The following is a 15712-nucleotide window of genomic DNA, read 5'->3' on the forward strand; positions in this document are numbered from 1 at the left end:
CTGGCTGTTCACTCCGGAACCGACCGCTCCCCCATGGTCCTTTCGGCTCTTTGTGCTCAGGAAGATCGAGTTTGTGACGTCCTATTACTCACCATGGCTTTCGTTGGCGCTTCGGTGCTCTGGAAGTCGAGGTCCATATTTCAGGTCGACATTGCTATCTTTTTGTCCCGTCAGGTTTCGCAGGCCGTTGTATTGTACAACATACAGCAAGACCATGGTTTCCGGTTACGAAACTGGCAAGTCAAGGCTCGGGCGGCTGCTAAACATGGCCCCATTGTTCCAAAGAGATTGCGGCATGCAGATTGATCGGTGTTTTCCGGTTGTTTCTACAGGCGATCTTTGCTTGCCTTCTGTCATAGGTGATGTCCTGGCTGTATCAGATTGACATTGTCTCTGATTCAGACTGCTGAAACAGGTTGTGCCAATCTAGGCTCATGTTCCCTTGGCCATGCTTGCTTAACGCAATCGTGGAATTGGAGCTATTTTGGCTCTGCCCTTCGTGGCTGTCGGTCACACCCCTATACCCGTACGACAAAACCGCAGTCTTGGATCCAATTGGCACAGCCTGCTTTGGGGAGTTTTCTCTCACATGCCTGGATGGTGTCAAATACGAGGCTCTGCGCTTTGTATCTACCATAGATAACCGTGACCTATGCACCGGTAATGTCTGTGAAACAAAAACAACGGTGCGCAGTACCGGTATGCATGTTAACTTGACGTTGAACCTTATGGGAAAGCCAATTGTCCCGTACTATTTCCGTACAGGCCACTCCCAGTTTATTTGTGAGGCTGAACCTAAGGCAACTTGATGGTAGGACATTTAGCCTTGTATTCATCTTCTCAGTGTTGTTTTTCATAATACTAACCTTAACTAGGTTAACGTTACTTCATTTATTATTAACTATTATTTTTTTTCTTCATCTTTCGTTCTTATTACTTTGATCTTTCTCTTTATTCTCCTACTTCCTATCTTGTATATATCCTCCTTTTTCCTTTTCCTTCTCCTTTCTTTTCCTGCTCCTTTCTATCCCAATTCCTCTTTTCTGTCCAGCGCCTGCCATGTGCCAGGCTAACAAACAACCCAAGGTTGGACTTCTACCAAAGTGCTGGCAGGGCTGCTTTCCCCATCCCAGAACATACATCTCATGGTGTTCATTCACGTTTCCGCACGCAAGTTCTCTCTTGTTGGCAAGACACACCTTTGCCAACTGGGACAACTGCAACTTTTCAGTCATGGCATGAGTTTGATGAGACTGGCAGTCGATGGCGTGCCATTCAGACCGCACGAGAGACTGCCTCCTCAGGCGTCACAGACCGACAAAGAGCAACGACTGACTGCTGATATCACCTTGTGACTTTGAATGTCGACTATTCCTCGCCCATTCCCGCCCAACGGCTCTTTGCAATCCTCCCGCATACTCTCTCCCTATCTCCCGCCGTCGACATCATCTTATTTCAAGAGCTCTTCCGCGAGGCATTCCTAGTTCTTGAACGGGCCGGAGGTTCGCCGGGGTTGGTTCCTGAGCGATGCAGATGGCATACTCCCTGCTGGCCAATTTTCACGACCGTTACTCTTCTTTCCAAGGCCCGGTTTCAGAGTTCAAAACCCGGCCCGGTGTAGAGAGTTATATATCCAACCCGCTTCAGAAAGGACTCCCTTTGCTGCGATGTTTTCTCTAACTCGTCGTCGCCCGACGCACCTGGCGCCCGCTTTCGACTCGTCAACGTGATCTAGACTCCCTCCCGATACAGCCATCCCTCCGGGCCCCAACAAGTCTCAATCGTTGCCGCCCTTCTCCGCAAAGAAGGCCGGGGTGCTGTGGCGAGCGATTTCAACCCCGTGCTGCCCTCCGACGAGGCCCTCGTCAAGGACAACGGACTAGTGGACGTGTGGGTTGAGCTGCATCCTGGGGATCCTGGCTTCACCTGGGGGTTTGATGGAAAAGAACCATTTCCGCCAAATCGGATGGATAAGGCTGCCGCTGTCAGGCTGAGGTGGCAAGACGTTGAGATCCTGTCACCTGGCTCCATAAGCAGGGTGGTGCCCGCGGGAAAGGGCTAACTGCGATGACCAAGTTGCCTGGAGCGATCATTCAGGGCTAGAATGCTCATTCAAGTTGGTTGGTCTGTAATTAGCAGCAGAATCTGTTCAAGTCAATCGCATCCACCACAGTACTTCATTCCCTACAAGCAGCTCACCATGTTTGGGGATAACCGCCAATTCCACCTCGTTAATGAGGCAAGCACTAAGGACGCTGCGATTGTTGCGCGCATTCTCACCGACGGCGATGTTCCCAACGCTCTAATGGGTGTCGTGGCCGCCTCCTACTACGGCGGCGGGCTCTGCCCCCTGGTACGTACCGCCATCAGCTTTCGCTTTCACGTCGATACCCGCAATACTGACGCGCAGCTGGCGATAGGATATTGAGCTGGTCATTGGCGATACCGATCAAGAACGGGCATTCGACATTCTACCTTCCCACGGCGTTCGGCCATCCGTCCCTGAAGGCACCGATTCTGAGCGGCCAGCCATTCTCCAGCGATGGCGGGAGCTCGCGCCTTCATACCAGTTCCGCGATCGGCGACGAGTGCGGCTGTGGGTGCCCATTACGAGCTTCCTGTGAGAGGCGACCCTGTCGACGACGCGCTACGTCCCTTCGTCTTACTCTACTCTGCCGAAACCATAGGGCTTCCACGGGTCCCGTTCCCCAGTGAAGTAGAAACGTTCTCCGAATCTGGATACACGCCCCTGCCATTCCTTGTGTCAGTAGTAATGGCTCACAGGGCTGATGGGACTACCCTCGTACCAAGTTTCCCTTTGCTCATTGCATTGAAAATGCCCGGCCCCCTACACCATGCCCATTATCACTCGCCTACATGGGGCCAACACGCTGCGCAACTCTCGGAACTTCTGCGGTCACGCAGCTGCGAGGGAGGCTACAATCGTTTGCCCGAGCTGGTAAATCTGGGGTTCCACGAGTTTGCACAATGGATGAGGTCACATCTGCAGGGTGGTGCAGACAGCGGGAAGCTTGGCCAACTCAAGTAGGCCCACGCCCTTCTTTCCGCACCGAAAGACAGCCGCAGCGGAGGTCAAGTTGTAGAGTCCGAGAGCATCTGCGATTAGGTACGCTCTCACCTGCGTTGTATATTGTTCAGCGTTGAGGAATTCTGGCTGACTGGTGCAGGAACGAACCGGGTAGTTACAGTGCTTGGTCGATCGTCGCTTGTCCCGCTCGTCCCTGTGTGGGTTGGACCATGCAGGTAAGCTTTGGTGTCATCCAGCTCCGTTGTCGATTTGGTTTTGTTTCTGATTATACGCAGTGGCTTTCCAATGATTGTATTGTACGGAGTAACTCAATATCCGAGCGCATGTCCCAATGTCTCGTTGCATTTCCTGCAAGGCTGTTTGAGGCTTCGGGCACAATGCAACATGGGTCGGCGCCTAACGTCCCCTTTTATCGAAGCGGGTTAGGTTTGAGATCGGCGTCGGTTGGAATGCTCGGCACCAACAACTTTGCCAGACGGACGCAGATCTTTGCTGACCACTCACTCGCTCAATGCAAAGAAATGAGGATTTCGAAGCAGGAAACTCGGTTCTACTCCATACTATCAGCAAGATCATCAACCACATTGATGAGATTTCTCCCTCTTTGACGAGATGTTTGGACAGTCTTGGAGGACCGTTGAGCTGTGGTGCTGTGGCCGTTACGGATGCCACCATCCCCGCGACCCCCCTGAACCTCCCTTTCACAACACGCAACATGGGGTTTCTTGCGACGGAATCCCATTCACATGCGTCCCAAATTTGAAGGGGACGAGGATGTCGCAAGTTCCCACCAGTCAGTTCGGTATCTTGAGTGTTTGATTACCTCTTTATCGTAATTTTTGCCTCATCTCCTTACGAGTTTCTTTCATGCCGTGAAAGTGAGAGCGGCGCGGGAAGAGGATGCAAGGGAGGATTGTGATGGGAATTGCGGGCGGGAAGTTTGTTAGCCAGCCAAGCAACCTTGCCCGCGGGAGGCGGGCTCGGCGGCCCATCTAGGACACATCCATGATCCAAGCATCTCATGCCCTCCGGGCCTCATGCAGGCCAGCCGTTCTGGTCAACCTGCCCTGCGGCCAGGGAAGCGGAGGGCCTACTCTACCGGTCGTCACCCCCCATGGAATCCAAACAAAGTGATTGCTCGCTTGTCTTTTTAGGTTTCATTTTTCTGTCTCCATGCGTTGGCCGACTGCATCGCCTGCGTGTCAGGCTTTAGAAAAAGTAGTGTGCCATGTATCTGAGAGGCTTGCAGAGCAAGTGGCTTCAGCCAGTGGGCGTGCTGATCGGCCATTTCGCGGGGCCACTGGTCAAGCTCTGGTGTGAGTGACTGCATGCATGATTGCTGAGATCATTCTGCCGCGGCATTGTAGCCGTGGTTGGTGAGAGCCCGATGGCGAGATGCGGATAGAACACTGGTTTGAGAATAAATACCTACGTTATATTAGTTGGCAGCCGTGTAATCCAGGCCGGGCCAAGGTGGGCAGACAAAGTCCAAGCCAAGGAAGCACGAGATGTGTCTGATCTGTTTGAGCTGCATGTCTGACTGATTTTCTTATTGCGACTGTTGCTGTTCCATATTCCATTGGAATGACCTTTCGTGGTCGGCGGCAGCCCACCCGACGCCACACAGAATGGCGACACACACCACAAAGCATCAAGCCCCAGGATCCATGAACGTCAAGCTATTCTCCATCTCTTTCTCTGCCTCGTCGTGTCATACAGTTGGCGTAGCAGAGAGATCAGACGCCATAACTACACCGCCGTCCAGGGCTCCTGCCTATCACATTCATCTCACAACGGTTCAGTCAGGATTGAACCAAGTTTAAAAAGATGGCTTGGTCGTACAGATATCAATCAAGGAAGCACCCCAGGGCGCAACCCATGTTCGAGAGGGTGACATGGCGTGGTCCAGGTCACTCAAACGAGACATGGTCGTCACACACAAAATTGGCGTTTTGGCGTAAGGCGGGCTGTGATTGTTCGGCCGGTAGCCAGGCGCTGCAGCATGGTGCTGCAGTGAGGGCCTTAGCGCCCGTGAGCCTGGGTACGGTGTGGAGGCGCCCCGCTATAAAACACACCCACGCCCTGTGCCTGCCCTGCATGGGCTTAGCTGGGCCGGGCACGCCCGCAGCCTGTCGTGCACCGCCTGGCTTTAAAACGGCCGTTGTTCCACTCTTAGAACCTTCTTGGGACAGCAACCCTATCTGGAATCGTTCGTTTGTTGAGCCATGTTGCATCTCAAGGACGGAACACACTGAAATAGTACTGGCAAAGTTCAAGCTTCATACCGACCACATTGGCAGCGCGCCTTCCCTACTCTATCCACGCTCGATCGACAGTGCACTTTCGAACTTCCCCGCCAATTCTCATTCCTCCCTCCCCCTCTTTCGTCCTCCTCCGTCCGGTCCCATCGATCAACTCCACATTCGACTCCGCCAGGGACCTGATCGGTTTGAGAACAACAAGAGGGGGATCTGAGGTGCTTTTGTATTGCCGGTGAAGGAGCGGAGGTCTCTTTTGTGCACTTGACCGATCAAGAACCAAGCACGAATCACAGACCCCCGAATCGACACGCACGTTGCATGGTCCGGAGCCCTGGGCGGCATTGGCTGGGTCGGCGCCTTTGCTCAGTCGGTTGCTCCGCCCAGATGAAGCGACGGTACCTCGATGGCTGAGTGTTTGATAAACATCTGATATCAGGACTGCGGCGACGACGACGAAAACCACAGCGAGGACGACTTCCATGATCTGAATCGACTCGTGGCTATGACGGATCCGGCTTGATCGCACACCACGCGGGGCCCCTGTACTTAAGCGTCGTTCATTTGAATCTGATTTCCGTTCTCTCGACCAACTTTCCGTCACTGGGATATATTGTTCTTCAGCCGCCGGTCCGCCAACTTGATGACAAGTCACGATGCTGCCCCTCGTGCAGGCGCACCCGATGGTGCAACCCCCGCTTGACTTTCTCAGCTCTCACGAAGGGCATTTGAAGCCCAACTACTCATCGCATCAACATGGACCCCAACTCTTACAGCCGTCATTGTTTCTCCATGGCACCGAGTCAACACCTCGTGCTTTTGCCATGCGCAGCGCCCAACATCCCCCAGCCCTGCACCGCATCACAGCCTCCTTCACCCGCCTGCACGCGCACGACCAAGCGGAGCACTCCCTTCGGCGAAAGACCCCCAGTGGAACCATCGACAATGGCTATGACGGCTCGTCAACTCACTTGGCTTCAGGTCCCCCAGCGCTGAAGCACATGATTGTGCCTGCTTCGTCCAAGATCTTCCCAACTGCTGTGGCTCATCGAGCGTCCAATCGATCTGCTGGTGGTGTACTGCAACAAACCCCAGCCGGCCCCTGGGTGTACTCAGCGCCAACACCCCAACGCCGGTTCGATATGGCAGATGGTACGGGTGGGCTTCTCGGAACACCGGGGGGATGGGAAACGGGGATGCCAACCGCAACATTGGATCCGGTTGCGGGAGATGGTGCAAACTTTGTTCAACCTGCACCCCCGCACAATTACCGTGGGGGGCCCAGCTTACAACCCGTCTTCGTTCCGGGCCTCCAGCAGCCATTGTCGCAAACTATTTACAGTCCTGGCAGTTACCAGCAGCCGCCGGTTTGGAGGGATGGCAGTCTCGGCTACCAGACCTTGATCCCGCTTGCAAACAATTTCACGCCGCAAACCTCCGTCGATAGTGCTTTCATGGGACCCGAGTCTGCGATACACCCAGGCTTGGTCAATGCTCCGGGACTGGGACAAGCCCACCATTTCGGCTTGCCTCTGCCCGGCCGTCCTGTTGATGACGGCTTCGCTCGGTATGGTCACAACTACGTGGTGCAGCATGCCGCCCATCCCCTACGAAACTCCATGCCAACGACGCCCGGGGTTGGACACATGACACGGCCCGTTCCTGCGAACGAAGCAAGCTCACCAACACGATTCAAGGAACGGGCGCTGCAAAACGCTCACAAGGCCTACAATGATCTGTTACTCCATCTTACCGCGGCCAAAAAGGCATACCAAGGCCGCAGCAGCTCGAGCTCAAGGCCATCTTCCAAGATGATGGTATATCCGAAACCTTCCACCACAACCACCGGCAGCGGAATCAAAGCGCGGCCATTATACGCCCTGGACTCGACGGCAAGTTATGCACAGCAGTTGGCGCAGAAGGAGGCAGCCGCACGAGCATTTGCCCACGACCACCATCAACGGCCATATCACGAGATTGGCTCGCCTGTCCTCAACGCCAGGGCCTCGCTAGAAATGCTCTCTACCCTCTGCGAGCAGAGCGGCTGGAAGTGGTCAGAAGGGATGCTGCTAGGAGGCTGCCTCTATTATGGGCTGGAGCGCTACGAGGAGGCCCTGGAATGGTTCAAGCGAATCGTGAGCTTAGACCCAAGGTGGGTTCCCGTGCACCGCTCGATCCGGTGTTTGATGAATCCAATATGCTAACAGCTGCCAGCCATGTGGAAGCGATCTCCAACATAGCCGCGACACTGTACTGCTTGAACAGGCATGAAGAGGCGGAGCAGCATTGGGTGAAAGCCATCAAGTTGCGCCCGAGCTTCCTGGAAGCCGTCGAGCATCTTGTCAGTCTCTTGTGCTCGTTACACAGGAACGCGGCAGCAGTGAACGCGATCGAATTCATCCAGCGCTCCTTAAAGATACAGAGACCCGATGAACCTCGGGAGCAGGCCAGCGAGACTGCTAGCGAGGCAGATATTTCTTCTCCAATGACAGCTGCCGAGTCGGACCCAGATTTGTACGTGTTGGATTCGGAGACTACCGACAGCCCCGAGCAGCGCTTCGCTTCCACCGCAGAAGACACCAAGGCTCCTGGCTTCGGTTCCAGTGGCTATCGCATTCCGGGTAGCGAGAATGGCCGCATGATTCTTCTTATTCATGCCAAGGGGAATATGCTGTACTCGCTGAAGGACACTGACCGCGCATCCGAGGCCTTTGAAGAGGTGGTAACCATCAGTGCGGGGAAGCATATCCACGGTGTCAAGGCTCTCATTAGGAGGATACAGACAGTTCTGGCGCCCCGGGATCCTCGGTCAGGACAACGTTTAGGCTCGGTCCAGAGGAGTCTATCCGAACCATTGCTATTGCCTCCAGATAAGGCGAAGCTCACGGCCCAGTTTGTGTTTGGTTCCACGGGGGGCCAGCTACCCGGGCTCCAGCACTTGCCTGAGGGCGCTCACAGGAAATCTGTGGTGGCAACGACAAGCAATTCCCTGCTCTCCCTGGCCAAGATATACCAGGACGCCATGTCGAATGGCGGTTCAAACTCCGCCCTTGTTCGCCAACCTGCGGGGGTCGGTGACATCCTGGCCCTGTACTATCTGTCCCTCTCCCTTCAAGAGAGCCCTTCAACCGCCAACAACGTCGGAATTCTCCTTGCCGGCGTACAGCAAACCGCGCCGGTTCAATACATCTCCGTCTCGGACATGGGCCTCGCCGCAAGCGTTCCCGGGATTGTCCCAGGGAGCGGGCTTTCGCTCGCACTCGCCTACTACCAGTACGGTCTCACATTGGATCCTAAGCATGTGCACCTCCACACCAACCTGGGCAGTTTGCTTAAGGATATTGGCCAGCTCGACATGGCCATTTCGATGTACGAGCAAGCTGTGGCTTGTGATGGCACGTTTGACATCGCCCTGACAAACCTTGCCAACGCCGTCAAGGATAGAGGACGGGTCAGCGATGCCATCAAGTATTACCAGCGGGCCGTGGCATCTAACCCTGACTTCGCGGAGGCGGTCTGCGGCCTCTCGACTGCTCTCAATTCGGTGTGCGACTGGAGGGGTCGCGGTGGCGTTCTGCTCGCCGGCGGGAGGTATGACCGCTGGCATGTGGACGAGAACGGCAAGCTCCAAGACGTCAAGAGCCAAGGCCAGGGCAGCGGGTTGATGAAGCGCGTAGTTGACATTGTTAGGCGGCAGTTGAGGGAATCATTGTCGTGGGGCTGTGGACTTCTGCAGGAGCAGTCAATCTTGCAGTTGGCGGCCCAGCTGAGGGACGCAGCGGTGGATATCACAGACGCCTCCCTCGACTTGGAAGCTGAACTTCGAAAATGGGCTGGACGGCCGGGCGAGGGGTATCGGATTCTGCGTCTCATTGAGCGCTCCACCATCACTGCCATGCGATCCTGGTACCAGGACAAGCACATCAAGCGCATCCGATCGCCCGCTTCGTATCGCCGGCCAAAGCCTCCTGCAAGCCTCTCCGTGCCATCGGCGCCGACAGTTCTGCCGTTCCACACCTTCACTTGTCCCTTGCCAGCGAAAGATGTTCGGATGATTTCGCAGAGGAACGCCCTGAGGATATCCTTCACGACGCTTCGGTCGCCCTGGATCCCCGCGACTGTGTACGAGCCTCCGGATCCGCCGAGCCCTCATCTGAACGTGGGATACGTCTCGTCTGACTTCAATAATCATCCTCTGGCGCACCTGATGCAATCAGTCTTTGGCATGCACAATCCGAAACGCGTCAAGGCGTTCTGTTATGCCACGACAGCCAGTGACAGGTCCATACACCGCCAGCAGATTGAGCGCGAGGCTCCGGTCTTTCGAGACGTGAGCACCTGGTCCGCCGACAGGCTAGTGGACCAGATCGTCAAAGACAAAATCCACATACTGGTCAACCTCAACGGCTACACCCGCGGGGCGCGCAACGAGATCTTCGCGGCCCGCCCTGCGCCAATTCAGATGTCGTTTATGGGGTTTGCTGGCACGCTGGGTGCTGAGTGGTGCGACTACTTGTTGGCCGACGCTACTGCAATTCCAAGGTCGACTCTCCGGCCTCATCGCAGGAATCTGACATTGGAAGATGTCTTCCGCGACGAGGCCGACGCCGATGCCGAGGACTGGATCTACTCGGAGAACATCATCTTCTGCCGCGACACGTTCTTCTGCTGCGACCACGCTCAGTCGGCTGATGGCCACAATGAGAAAGACATTACATGGGAAGAGGACCAGCGGAGACGGTGGAGGATGCGCAAGGAGCTGTTCCCAAGCCTCCCAGACGATGCCATCCTCCTTGGGAACTTCAACCAGCTCTACAAGGTATGTCCGCCCGCCGCGCTACTAATGCTTGGGGCGCATGTTGCTAACACTGTTCTCAGATCGACCCGACCACCTTCCGCTCCTGGCTACGCATCCTCGCGGCCGCGCCCAGAGCCTACCTCTGGTTGCTCCGCTTCCCGGAGCTCGGCGAGACCCACCTCCGCCGCACGGCCCGCGACTGGGGCGGCGAGGGTGTCGCCAAGCGCATTATCTTCACCGACGTCGCGCCCAAGCTCCAGCACATCTCGCGCGCCCGCGTCTGCGACCTGTTTCTCGACACGCCCGAGTGCAACGCCCACACCACGGCCGCCGATATCCTCTGGTCGAATACCCCGCTGCTGACGCTGCCGCGGTACGAGTACAAGATGTGCTCGCGCATGGCGGCGTCGATTCTCAAGGGGGCTCTGCCCAAGAGTGCCGAGGGGGAGCAGGCGGCCAGGGAGCTGATTGCGCGGGACGAGGCCGAGTATGAGGAGTTTGCGGTGCACCTGACGAATGGGCTGGCGTATCGTTCCTCGCGCGACGGAGAGTATCGAGAAGGGGTCGGGAGGCTGGCCGAGCTGAGGAAGCTGCTGTTTGAGAGCAAGTGGACCTGTGCGCTGTTTGATACGCGGCGGTGGGTCAGGGATCTGGAGGAGGCGTATGAGGTTGCCTGGGCGAGGTGGGAAAGGGGCGAGGGCGGAGATATATACCTTTGATGATTTGTCGTGACGCCGAGGGCTTTGGGTTTGTGTGGAAGGGGAGCCGGTAGGGTTACGGTTATATCTTCTGGCGACGTGACGGCCTAGATGTATTTTGAAAGGGATGAGGAAACGGGGGATAACATGGCGCTGAGGGGCTGGGAGAAGGGGTTTGAGATTGTGCTGGCATGCTTTAGAGCGGCTGTTGCTCGCTCTCTCTCCCCCTCTCTCTCTCTACCTTCTTCTTTTTTTTTTGTTGTTTTGCGAAGGATACCTACTTAGATTTAGACATGCTTTGCGGTTGTGATGCTGTTGCAGATATCTTGTTTTCTGTCGTATGAAGAACGGCTTTTTTCTCTGAAAGGGGGCGGTGATCAAGGGCGAGCTAGCAATTGGACGTCAACTACCACATTTCACGAGTTTAGTCGACTCCGCTTCCTGCTCGTTCGGTGTGGGTTTCACTCGGTGCTTGCTTGACTTGATGTTGAGCAGGAAGCATGGCATGGGATTGTGGAGGGCCTGCTTAGAGAGGTTCCTTGTTGGGGTGGTAAGAAAGACAGCAACTGTATGTCTTTGCCTCCATGGTTGCTTGGTTTCTGTACGATATTAAACTACCAGTGGCATGGCCTCTGCAAAGTGGTGCCCCTTCTCTGGTAGTTTTTTGTTCGTTTTCCGTGGCCAGATAGTGAGTGGCTTGGGGTTTTTGGTTTGGACGGATTTCTGGGCTTGAAGGAAGATGGCGGGGTATGGAATCGATATCTGTTACTTTGTGTTGATACCTTGCTGGCTGATTGTCTCTCTGAGCTCCTCTGTGTGATCTTGCCTGTGGGTTCATCAGTACCTCCCAGCCTGTGATGGTATGTCCCGGGTGTGCGAGGGAGCGGGCGAGCAGTTCGCTCGTCCCTGGAGACTGCAAATGGATGGATGGATGGATCGAAACGTGCTGGTCAACAGACTATATGTATGTAAACTGTGCGCCTGGTTGCTGGGGTGACATGTCAGCAGAAGCATTTCTGTAAAATGAGGTAAAGGGCACGATGCTGGTGGGAGATGATGTCGCGACTGATGGTGCTGTGACGGCTAAGAGGTGTGCGAGATGAGTCCGAGCCAAGGATAACCGCGCCTCGAAGTTGACGGAATCAAGTAGAGCAGACCAAGTCTCGGGGAATCTAGGCTGGATATACCGTTCGTGAGTGGTTCTCTAGTGCTGCCCGTCTCGTTCCAACGCTGGTCGGCTGGGAGACCGCTGGGTTAGACCGCGGACCTCTGAGGAATTCTGGTACTGGCCATCAATAGTCGCCGCCGGTGACTTCGGGACAGAAGAGATATATCTGCGGGGTTTTCGACGTCGTCTTTCGGTTCTCCGCCTGAAATCTCGAGGTTCTCCTTGGGCAGTGGACGTGGATGTCACTCAGGGGTTAGGTACGACGCTGAGCCACATCTTCATGGGCAAGAGGACGCCGAACTCACCAGGTGTCCCGCCCAGCATTGAAGTTCGTGGGGAATGGGAAGTGCACATTACAAAACTGGCCTACTGAGCCAAACTTGACCAATTCTTACTAGGAAAGCCGTCTATCAGCTCAGTTCCCACAGCTAGTTTCCAAATTGTCTACAAGACAGTGGTCGAGGCCAACCCAAATCCAACAGCAATGTCACAGACCGCTTTAGGCATCTCCTTCTTCACAGCCTGCTCCTACCCAAACGTTTCTCTTGCTGAGGGGAAGACGTGTCCGGAAGCAGGCCGGTGCTGGGGATTTCTTCATCGGCAAGCTCGCACGCTCCCATCACCACCAGACAGAGCATCAACAGCACATAAAAGTGACCAAGTTTAGACAAGGCAGCTTGACTGATCAGCTCCGTATGCAGCACATTCATATCCGATGCCACCACATACTTATGATACGACCCCCGTTCAGCTGCGAGGAAGCAACGGCCCAATTTCCTGTTCGACCCAACCACAACCTGCCAAAGCACTGCCGAGGAAAAGCCCAAGCTTAGCCCGAGTGGTATCACAACGTCGGCCGCTGGAAAAAGATTGATATTCACGGAATTTGTCAGCAGAAGCGCCGGCACCGCAGCTGGAAAACCTGGTCAACATGATCTGGAAGCGGGGAGAGGGAGCAAATGAAGCGAGACCTGCATATACAGAAGCGGCACAACAAGTCAAGACATTTCTCCAGCGAATCGTTTCCGTCTGAGGTGTGATAGTGTAGTGATGGTACGACTGGTGGTTGGCTCAGCCAACCGGTCAGTAAGGCATCATATCCAGGTAGTGATCTCATAGATTTCCCCTCGCTTCCCAAGGAAGCCTCGTCAATGGAGAGGATGATCAGGGAGAGAGGTGAGGGGGCGTGGATGTAAGTGAGACATGCCTTGCCGAGGGCCCAATGCCCACTCCCCGCTCAGCAGCTCGATGAGGACAAGACTGACCGTTTACCACGACCGAGCCCGTTACGGCGTCTGCACCAACCGCTTCTGGGATATGAGATGGGTTGGGACGGGATGGTGGTCGCCGTCCATCTGCTCGCTTCGCAGCAAGCTGGTGCGGTCCTTTCCTGTTGGCCGAACCCCAGCGCGGCAAGGCGGAAGACAAGCGAAGTTGACTGACTAGCAAATGAGCCAGCACACCATGGAGGATGTGAGATTGATACACATATGAGCGGAATGGAAGCAGAGTGAACTTCCTTCAGTGCAAAGCTCTTGCAGACCTGAGTCCCAGTCCCAGCTCATGTATTGTTGTCTCTTCAGCTCAACCCTCAGCTCGCCTTCAGCTCATCCGCATCCAGCAAGCCGCCAAGAAAGACTGGGCAGCTGGAAGCCACTGAACAAAAGCAAGCACCCGTGACGAGGAGACGTTCGAGAGAGGCCATTGCGAGCAACAGGGACTGGGCGTGAGCCTGTCCTTCGTCCATAACACACAAGCAAGCTCAGCCGAAAGCGAGGCAGGCCCGAATCCGTTAGCGTGCCGTCCTTCTCTCTGCCCGGGAGCCCTCCGTTCTTCGGCACCCTCCTTCAAACTCCGCTCGAGACCGCTCCCCATTCACAACGGACCTGCACAGTCCAGCCTCGCCGCAAGCCCGTCCAGCGCAGAATTGCGCCATCTCCAGCAGGACGGCACGAGTCCAGCCCACTAAGGAGTGCAGGAGACGCTCTCCGAAAGCTTCCAAGCGAGTGAAGTCACCGTGAATACGGATATCGCGGGGCGCCACTTGGCAAGGTAAGATGAGAGACATGCAGGAAAGAGATGGCTGGTGAGGAGGGCGCATCCCTGGAAGAGAAAGGTGCTTGAGCATCACCAGTCCGCATCGTTTGCCGGTTGATGGGGCCTGGCAAGCAGGATCGTTCATCCGCCCCTGCTGGGGAAACGACAGATCATGAAATCCCATGGAAATTGGAAAAACGTGGCCGATAAAGACGACTCTTGGCCAGGGAGCGAAAGATGACGGTTTTCGGTGGGCCCCATGTGCCTACAATAAGCTCAACTCGGGTGAGCCACGTCAGTATTCAGCAGGGTCGGCTTTTCCCATGGCCCTGTGTAGTAACCGTACCCACCAAGTCGGACTGGCCAAAGGCAGGGCCATGATAGGACATGACCGGCCAGTTGAGGCCTTTCTGCCCACGGCCTTCCGAAGCTGCGTCCGGACAATCACAATTTGAAAGGGCACAGCCGGCGGCCATCTCAGCTACCCTCAGGCGAGGAGCGTTTTCCTCAACAGGGAAGCCCTTACAGGCCGGGTACCAGGTGGTTAATCAGAACCGAATCTCCAACGCATTCCGAGCCACTCGCGGCGAGATTAGCTCTCCTCGCTTTGTGTTCTTGCGGGTGCACAAAGCCTTGCGTGTGATGGATACACTGACCGTTGAGCACATTTCTGCTAAAGATCCTCATTGTCTCAGAGCCTGGGTGGCCAGCTGGAGGGCAGGGCCCTCCCCTACCAATGAACGAGACGGGGACCGGCCTTATTTTACACGCCCATCAACGGCTACGATCTCGGAGGTTCGTTCTTGCCAGTGGAGAGATCGGCAGATATTTCCCTGGAAGAGAACGGACAGTGTCCAGAGCATGGCAACTATCCGTACATGGCCTTGGATGATCGACGGCTGTCAGTGATAGTCTGATCAATGGGATCTCTGGTAAGCCGCTTCGGGAATACAGTATGTATGGGGAACTCTCCGCTGCAGGTCGCATGGGGATTTTCTCATCAGCAAGGCCGCATTGAGTTTGAGCTGGACAGGGGTCTGGCGCTTTGTTGGTGATCCAATCGAGTGGGCGGATCAGCTGAAGAACGGGCGTGGCGGCGTTGGCGCGCGCATTCGGCCAACCCTTGTGGCCAAAGCGTGATGAGCAAAAGGGCGATCGATGAACACACAGGCTTGCTTCTTTTCCGCTTGATGACGTCGAAACCGGTTCTGGCGCATGCGGACTTCTGCCCGATCGTCCCGTTCATCGACTGCCCGCCAAGGTCGTAGTGTTGAGCGCCAGCCGACGAAATTAGCTTTGTACTATTTTGAGACAAGATCGGGATTAGTAGACGGCCCAGGGCAACGTAGAAGTACGGAGTATTGCGGAAGACTCTCAATTGTACAGTATTATCATGGTATGTGTAGTAATGCAGCTGGGCAAGCATCCCGTTCCCATGCACCTGGAAAGGCGCGGGGTGTCACATCGTCTCCTAAGACGACAGTCAATATTCCGTACACAAACATAGGGTGGAAGCGGGCGGTAGCCGTCTGATGAGTTCGGAACGGCTGTGATTACAGTGGTACTATATTGTATGTAACACAGCTGTAACAGAGCGAGTCAGGAACCGCCGAAGCTGTGTTCACGCCGAAGGTTGAGGAGGGTCTCTCGCTTTGGGATGCCGAGGCGTCCAAGGCTCAGCTGGAAGTTCGCTAGATTTGTCCA

The 15712-nt window shown here is 55.4% G+C and overlaps 4 protein-coding genes across 4 annotated transcripts; all 4 read left to right on the plus strand.

The window, feature by feature from the left end:
- The first annotated feature begins 2200 nt into the window (after positions 1–2200).
- On the plus strand, positions 2201–3090 carry N657DRAFT_688091 (uncharacterized protein). The gene is made up of 2 exons (XM_062796922.1): positions 2201–2353; positions 2421–3090. The coding sequence occupies exon 2, from the start codon at positions 2543–2545 to the stop codon at positions 3047–3049; it is 507 nt and encodes a 168-aa protein (XP_062651674.1). The 5' UTR covers positions 2201–2353; positions 2421–2542; the 3' UTR covers positions 3050–3090.
- A 1429-nt stretch (positions 3091–4519) lies between these two features.
- N657DRAFT_235066 (uncharacterized protein) lies at positions 4520–5794 on the plus strand. Its single transcript, XM_062786341.1, has one exon. It carries the CDS (start codon positions 4877–4879, stop codon positions 5522–5524), a length of 648 nt encoding a protein of 215 aa, XP_062651675.1. The 5' UTR covers positions 4520–4876; the 3' UTR covers positions 5525–5794.
- A 169-nt stretch (positions 5795–5963) lies between these two features.
- N657DRAFT_678439 (glycosyltransferase family 41 protein) lies at positions 5964–10824 on the plus strand (the record flags this gene model as incomplete). The annotated part of the gene is made up of 3 exons (XM_062796069.1): positions 5964–7459; positions 7522–10126; positions 10186–10824. The coding sequence occupies 3 exons, from the start codon at positions 5964–5966 to the stop codon at positions 10822–10824; spliced, it is 4740 nt and encodes a 1579-aa protein (XP_062651676.1).
- Positions 10825–14293: 3469 nt separating this feature from the next.
- Positions 14294–14962, plus strand: N657DRAFT_234849 (uncharacterized protein). The gene has a single exon (XM_062786340.1). The coding sequence runs from the start codon at positions 14396–14398 to the stop codon at positions 14915–14917; it is 522 nt and encodes a 173-aa protein (XP_062651677.1). The 5' UTR covers positions 14294–14395; the 3' UTR covers positions 14918–14962.
- The last annotated feature ends 750 nt before the right edge of the window (positions 14963–15712 follow it).

This window comes from Parathielavia appendiculata, assembly GCF_033297405.1.
Source record: "Parathielavia appendiculata strain CBS 731.68 unplaced genomic scaffold N657scaffold_2, whole genome shotgun sequence".
Lineage (NCBI taxonomy): Eukaryota > Fungi > Ascomycota > Sordariomycetes > Sordariales > Chaetomiaceae > Parathielavia > Parathielavia appendiculata.

Coding starts and splice junctions, on each gene's coding strand:
- N657DRAFT_235066 (XM_062786341.1), top strand. CDS start 4,877: ATGGCTTGGTCGTACAGATATCAATCAAGGAAGCACCCCAGGGCGCAA.
- N657DRAFT_234849 (XM_062786340.1), top strand. CDS start 14,396: ATGACCGGCCAGTTGAGGCCTTTCTGCCCACGGCCTTCCGAAGCTGCG.
- N657DRAFT_688091 (XM_062796922.1), top strand. CDS start 2,543: ATGGCGGGAGCTCGCGCCTTCATACCAGTTCCGCGATCGGCGACGAGT.